Source organism: Hippopotamus amphibius, chromosome 7 (genome assembly GCF_030028045.1).
Source record: "Hippopotamus amphibius kiboko isolate mHipAmp2 chromosome 7, mHipAmp2.hap2, whole genome shotgun sequence".
NCBI classification, from domain to species: Eukaryota; Metazoa; Chordata; class Mammalia; order Artiodactyla; family Hippopotamidae; genus Hippopotamus; species Hippopotamus amphibius.
The window spans coordinates 147,091,493-147,098,445 of record NC_080192.1 but is presented as its reverse complement, the minus strand read 5'-3'; the positions used below and the strand labels follow the sequence as shown (position 1 = coordinate 147,098,445).

At 54.3% G+C, this 6,953-nt stretch overlaps 1 protein-coding gene across 1 annotated transcript; it reads left to right on the top strand.

The window, feature by feature from the left end:
• Window positions 1–320: 320 nt before the first annotated feature.
• Window positions 321–5,383, top strand: RPS7 (ribosomal protein S7). Its single transcript, XM_057742842.1, has 7 exons — window positions 321–454; window positions 622–704; window positions 797–868; window positions 955–1,098; window positions 1,709–1,773; window positions 4,524–4,674; window positions 5,272–5,383. Exons 2-7 carry the CDS (start codon window positions 630–632, stop codon window positions 5,347–5,349), a joined length of 585 nt encoding a protein of 194 aa, XP_057598825.1. The 5' UTR covers window positions 321–454; window positions 622–629; the 3' UTR covers window positions 5,350–5,383.
• The last annotated feature ends 1,570 nt before the right edge of the window (window positions 5,384–6,953 follow it).

Below are 6,953 nucleotides of genomic sequence, written 5' to 3'. Positions count from 1 at the left end.
GAAGCGCTTGGTCCCACAGCGCGTTCCCCGCCGTCCTCCCCCTGGTTCCCCCGCCCCATCCCGGCGCTTCGGCGGGGGCGGGCGCTTCCCCGCGTGCGGGCAGCCTTTTCCACACCGCCTAGCCTCGCGCTGTGGCCCAGGGTGCTTTCCCCGGGCCGGTCTCCCCGCCCCCGCCTGGAGCCCCGGAGGGCGGCACGGCCACGCCCGCGAAGCCCCCGGAGCGAGACGCTCCCACGGCCGGAAAGCGTTACCAGCGCCCCGGCCCCCCCGGAGCCTCTTCCTGGGACTCTCTAGGCCCGCACCGTGTCTCGGTGGTTCTTCCGGTGTCTCTGCCCTCGCTATTCCCGCCTCTTCCCCTCGGCCGCCGGGATTTAACGTGTTCTCGCGAGGGCTGGGCCTCTTCCTAAGCCTGCGAGGCGCGGCGGCGGCAGCGAGCGCTGCCCGCATCGGCAAGGTATGTGGTGGGCTGCGGCCGCGGCGGCTCGCTGGCCTCGAGGGGCGCACGCGGGGGTCCCCCGGGTGGGGATGCGGCGGATTGTGGGGCCCGCGGGCCCCGATGGCTTGAGCGGGGCGGGCCGGAGCCGGGGCCGGGTCGCGGGCCTGAGCGCGCTGTGCCCGCAGGCCCAGGCATGTTCAGCTCCAGCGCGAAGATCGTGAAGCCCAATGGCGAGAAGCCGGACGAGTTCGAGTCGGGCATCTCCCAGGTGAGGGGCGGCGGGGCCGCGGCGGGCGGGGGTCTGCGGGGCCGGGGCCGGGGCCGGGGCGCGCGCTCAGGCCGTCTCCCGCCTCCCTGCAGGCCCTCCTGGAGCTGGAGATGAACTCGGACCTCAAGGCGCAGCTGCGCGAGCTGAACATCACGGCCGCCAAGGTGAGGCGGGGCCCCGGGGGCGTGGGGCGCGGGCTCCGGGGGCGCGGGCCTCAGACGCGGCGCGCCGCCCTCCCTTCCGTCCCCAGGAGATCGAGGTCGGCGGCGGCCGGAAAGCCATCATCATCTTCGTGCCCGTCCCCCAGCTGAAGTCCTTCCAGAAGATCCAGGTGCGGCTGGTGCGCGAGCTGGAGAAGAAGTTCAGCGGGAAGCACGTCGTCTTCATCGCGCAGGTAGCGAGCCTGGGAGGGGGCGGCCTGGGTCTGCGGCGCCGGGAGGGAGGCCGCGGCGTGTGCGGGGCTCAGAGCCGGGTGCGTGCTGTGAGCCAGGCTCGCCGCTCTGGCGAGTCAGAAGTGGACTTGGGGAGCCGAAGGGATGCAGAGACACGGCGTGTGGGGAAAGGGGCAGCGGTCCAGAAAGGTCCTGAGTTAGAGCTGGCCTTCCCGCGAGCAGAAGTCTGTAGGAGTTAAGTGCTTCAGTGCCAGGCGGAGGAGGGAGGAGGGATGGCATTCCGGCTCAGCACCTGCAGTGGGCCGGAGGCAGCGTGGAAGGAAAGGTGTGTGACGTCTGCGGCATCACTCCCGTTATGAAGCAGCCGGTGTTTCCCAGTTCCGTTTTAACACGAGCCGTGAATTCTGAAAGGATTGCTGAGAAATCAGGAAGCACTTCAGAGGATTTCCCAGTAACTGGTTGGGTCTAGGTGGTTTGCCTTTCTGGAGCTTTGAATTTATTCAGCTGCTAACCCACTAAGTCCTCTGGTTTTTAAAGCAGTTTGACAGTGCTTAGTTTTCTGCAGCTTAACTTTTTTTTCCTCCCAATTTTGTTGCATGATAATTTTTACAGAGGAGAATTCTCCCTAAGCCAACTCGAAAAAGCCGTACAAAAAATAAGCAGAAGCGTCCCAGAAGGTAAGTTTTATCAGTGTGAAGAATGTGTGTACCGCTCTTGTTAACAGTCCTTGATGGGTGTGGGTTGTTTATAGCAAGAGCTGCAGTAGGTTTTTAAAATTAAGTATTGATAGTTTAGGAAATCCATTCACACAAGGATGTTTATCAAGCACGTTGTACGTGAAGTGTTTTAAAATTAATTCTGGAAGTAAGAATTACATGTACTCACGTAGGTGACAGGATAGGTTACTGCTGTCACAAAAGGTGAGACTGTTTCCTCCAGTTCTTTGGGCAGAGGGTAGGAGGAGTCTTGGTTGAGTGCTGTGGGGTAAAGCACACCAGGGGTGGAGGTGGGCGGCGATGTATCGTCACTTTTTACTGTTGCTGTGGATTAAGGCTCAAAAATTAGACGTTTCTGTTGCTTGCATCACCGGTGTCGCTGCAGTTGTAGATGCCGATGGACGATGCTTTATGCGCTTGATTGGCTCGCAGGTCATCTGATACAGTCTTAGATATTGGAAGTTGGCTCTTTGGTCTGGGCCTCTGGTATTTTGTGGATTATTGGATCGCTGCAGAACCTGCCCTTGGACCAGTTTGAGAAAAAAATATCCCTCTAACTACTGGCTGGGTTGCAGCCCTGTGAAGCATATAGCCTGTAGTAGCAGCTTCCCTGCGTAAGGGATGCGGAGACTCACTCAGTCTCTGCTCGTTACAGCTGGTATTAGTGAGGCTGGAATTTAAACTCAGTCTTGTTGCTGAAATTCCTAGAAAATAAGGAGTGATGGGTCTCTAGTGCTGTGGGCGGATGTTACTGTACCACGTGTGGAGGAGGGAGGGGGGTAGCGTGAGGCTGGAAGGCAGGTGCACAGGTTTTCTGGAACTTGGATTGTTGGTCAGGACTTTGAGCTTGTTTTAAGGGCAGTTGGAGTAGCATAAGAATTTAGGTTTCTGTTGTTTTGCTTTGTTTTGGGTTTTTTTTTTTTTTGGTATTCCAGATAACTTGCAAGAGATCAAATATAGGGGGTAGTGAAGAACACTTAGTTTGTTAATCATGATACTTAAAAAGTGGTTTTATTATCTCAGTTCTGTTGAGTTAGTACTTGAGTATAAAGACAGATCCTTTGCTTTGCACCCAGCTTAAGGCACAGACTCCCAGATCTCGAGGCTGCTTCTTCCTCATCCCAAGCCTGTTTCCATATTTTCTCAGCCAGTGACTTCACCCTGTCCCTAGAGACCTGGTCTAAACAGGAGAGTCTTCGATCCCCTACGCTAAGGTCTCGTTAGGAGGCCAGAGGGATCCCACCCCTTCCCAGTCACCTTTCCTGCCTTCGGATTCCTTTTCCTTGTCAGTCCTTACCTTTCTCCTGCACAGATTAAACGCCGAGATGTCTCTTTTCTTTGGCTGCTGATCTGTAGCAGGGTTTCAGGTACTGTTTTCCTGACACAGGTTAGTTTCTATGCTTTGTGATTATTAAAGTTGCATTGCCATGGCTCCCCTTAAAATGACTTTAGACAGGGTTGGAATTTGAGTCTGGGAGTATTTTGGATTCCATTCTAATTTATGTTTTGAAGGAAGTAATTAAGAAATTTCCAAATGTGTGCCTTCCTCGCCTGTGAGAGTGAGAGAGTGGTTAGCAGCCGTTGACCGGTTGGGCCATCAGTCTCCTTTGCTTTTTGAGAAGGCTTTGGAAAGTGGGTCCACTCTGGGGCGGCGAGGCCTCTGTAGTCGCTTAGGAGCCCCTCCTGTGTGCGTGGGAGCTGCCAGAAGTGAGTAGGAAATGGAAATGAGTAGGACGTAGTGTCTGGTCACTGAGGGGTGAGTAAGACCTCGACACGGTCTGCAGTACAGGGTAGCTCCGTGAACCCTGAGAGTGCGCACAGTCTCCTCCCTTGCTCATTCCGGATGTGTCCTGTGGCACAAAGCTGAGACCCTGACACTTTGGAATTAATTGAATCTTCTCGTTGTCAGGCAGCCAGCTGGGTTGTGAACTTGAAATGATACTCTGGAGAGGAGCGAGGTTCCCTTGGCAGTGTGTGTGATGGGATAGGTTGAAAACTGGGGACCCTCCTAGGAGGGGCCACGATCCTAGAGCTGGTGACAGAGCAGTGTCTGGTGGGGGGTGGGATGTCACCTCACTCCATCGCAGAGAACACGGAGGGGCTTTGGTGCGTTTTGGAGGCCAAGGGGAGCCCTCAGAGGATCTTTGGTAGAAAGTGTGTGGTGACATCAGCAGTGATTTTGACGGCAGTGGAGGGGATGGCTTTGGAGAGAGGAAAGCGGTTACTGCAGTGATTTTAGTCAAGAAATCATACCAGTGACAATAAACCTAAAGGTACTGGATAAAAATAAAAGTCATCGTTCATCTCCATTCCCTGGAGAAAATCGCTCATAATAGCTGTGTCTGTGCAGTTTACAAGGTATCATGTTTAAATACACTAAGCTTTGGGATAAAATGATAGGGTGTCGGGGATTCCCTGGCTGTCCAGTGGTTAGGACTCTGCACTCACTGCCGAGGGCCCAGGGAACTAAAATCCCACAAGCCGTGTGATGCAGCCAACAAAAACGGGGTGTGTGTTCACCTCTTCTGGTTTGGCAGCGGCTCTGGTGTGATGTATCAAGGTAAGTCGTTTACGTGGAAGCTGGTGTTGATCTGGCTTTAGGAACCTGGAGTTTGCCATCTATGTGTTTGACTTCAAGAGGTGCCCTGGGGGCTCCCAGGCGGGCAGGCCTTGCCAGGGCTCTCACGTCTGTCCTCGCTGTCCCCTTCAAGCCGCACACTGACGGCCGTGCACGACGCCATCCTGGAGGACTTGGTTTTCCCAAGTGAGATCGTGGGCAAGAGGATCCGCGTGAAGCTGGACGGCAGCCGGCTCATAAAGGTTCACTTGGATAAAGCGCAGCAGAACAACGTGGAACACAAGGTGAGGGGCCGACTTCCCTGTGGAGGGTACAGACCCAGGCGGGGCAGGAGGCAGCCTCAGCTGTCCCCAGGCGGCACCAGGACCAGTCTTTGTGAACTCAGGGCCCGTGTCCCCTTGGATTGTATGTCAGGCTTTAAATTGGGGGATGCTTTAAAAATTAGAATTCTCTACCTTTTAAGTTATTAGGAGAAATGGAAGTAAAGAAAGCTCTTTTGGGTTTTCTCATGAGATGCTACAGTAAAGCCCGAATAAACTTTTTGGCCAACCCCATGGTGTGCCTTTAGTAAGGCTGTAGTTATGGGCGGGGTGGTGGTCGTGTTAGAGTCTGGGGAGAACGGTCACTTTGCTTCCTTCATTCCTGGCGAAGCATGACCCCTGGCTCCGCCAGGGTCTCCGAGTGGCCCAGAGGAGCCAGCCGTCGGGTGCAGGGCTGAGTCCTGACCTAGGCAGTGCAGAGGCGTGTGCGTATCTTCTCTGCCTGGTGCTGAGAAGAGAAACCACAGGGGGTGCAATTTCACACAGTCCTTGGGCTTTAAGACGAGTGTGTATTGAAAAGCTTTGTGGTGAGTTATTTCTTTTCTTGTTCTTTTCTCGTAGGTTGAAACATTTTCTGGTGTCTATAAGAAGCTTACGGGCAAGGATGTTAATTTTGAATTCCCAGAGTTTCAGTTGTAAACAAAAATGACTAAATAAAATATTATTCACAATATTCTGTTTGGGGCCTGCTTTTCAGTAGTTCAGAGACGTGGATGCACAACTGTCCGCGTTATCGAGTGGCTTCCTACACAGGCTGGATGACCCTGAACAGAGGCGCCTGTTGTTTGCGACAGTGTTTCAGGTTACAGCACAGTGGTTCAGTTATATGCATATATATACAATATGTCCTTTTTTCAGACTCATTTCCTTTAGGTTATTATAAAATATTGAGTATAGTTCTGTGCTGTACAGTAGGTCCCTGTTGGTTATCAATTTATATATTAGAGCCAATTTTTAAATTGCGCAGCTAGTCTTGGGGACCATGAAGGGCGAGGACCGCCCTGTCCTGGGAGCCCGTCCGATTTACCGCCTTCACGGCTGCCCTTGCTGTTCCTCCGCATCCTTTCTTCCCTCGGCCTGAGGATCCTCGCGGGCCCCTCGCCGTGGGCCTGTGGACAGATCCCGTGACCTTGCCACACCCTGCAGGTCTCTGCCTTCAGTCAGGTTAGTGTTGGAGTCTGGAGCAGGACGTGCGGTCCAGGGGCAGGAGCGGGGGCTGGGCAACAAGGGGGGCAGGACGCGGGTCAGCTGCAGTCAGCATCCTCACTCCTGGGCCCGGTGAGTGGGGGCCCTGCGCCAGCGGCAGCCAGCTCGGGGGCGGGTTAGAATGAAGACACCTGGGCCCGCCCCAGCCTCCTGAATCCTAAGCTCTGGGGCGGGCTGCCATCGTGGCTTTCAAAGTCCTGCAGCCAGTTCTGAGCATTCTCCTGTGTTAGGTTCCCCAGTGATCTCAAACATCCTGTGTTGTCATGTGTTGTGATATCTGAGGGGTGAAGCCAGAACTCACCTCATCACCGTGGGGTCTGTGTGCTCCAGATTTGAGTCCTCGGCCATGCTGGCCGGGCCCCTGGACCACGTGGGTTCTGTGTCCATAAGCAAGCAGGCTGAGCGGAGGGTTGGGTGGGTCCGCACAGTTGAGGGCGGGGGCTGGCGTTCCTCCGGGGTTCTGGAGATGTGAAGCCTTCAGGCAGGAGCAAGCTGAGGTTAATGTCCTCGTGGACGAAGCATCCCAGAGATAGGGCTGCACAGCAGTGCAACCCCTGGGGAAAATTCCCAGCCAGCCCACAGGCTTGATCTGGCTCTTGTGATCTGAGAAATGTAAATAGTAACTGGGAGGCAGGCCAGATTCTTGTCCCGATCCCCTGAAAGTGTCCTGGCTGTTTGGAGGTCAGTACTGGTGGGGGAGAGCTGAGGGGGAGAACGAAGGGAAGAGTGGAAGACTGAGAAGCACCTAGTGATTCTGGTGGCTTTTTGGTACCTGTTTGCAAGGCAGGTGTACATGATTTACAATCTAAGAATGGTTCTAATTTGCAATGTACTTGAAATAGACAAGTTAATATAATATCACTTATTTTTGTAACTAATTCTCAAGTTATTGGCACTTTTTATAAAAAGTGCTCAACATTTCAGGACTCTGAAGCAAAAGTTAAGTATCCCCCCTCCATCAGCTGTGAGACAAAGGGGGCTGGGAGGAGGGAGGGTGGCCTTGGGATGACTGTGTGCTCTCTGTTGTCCCCGTAGCT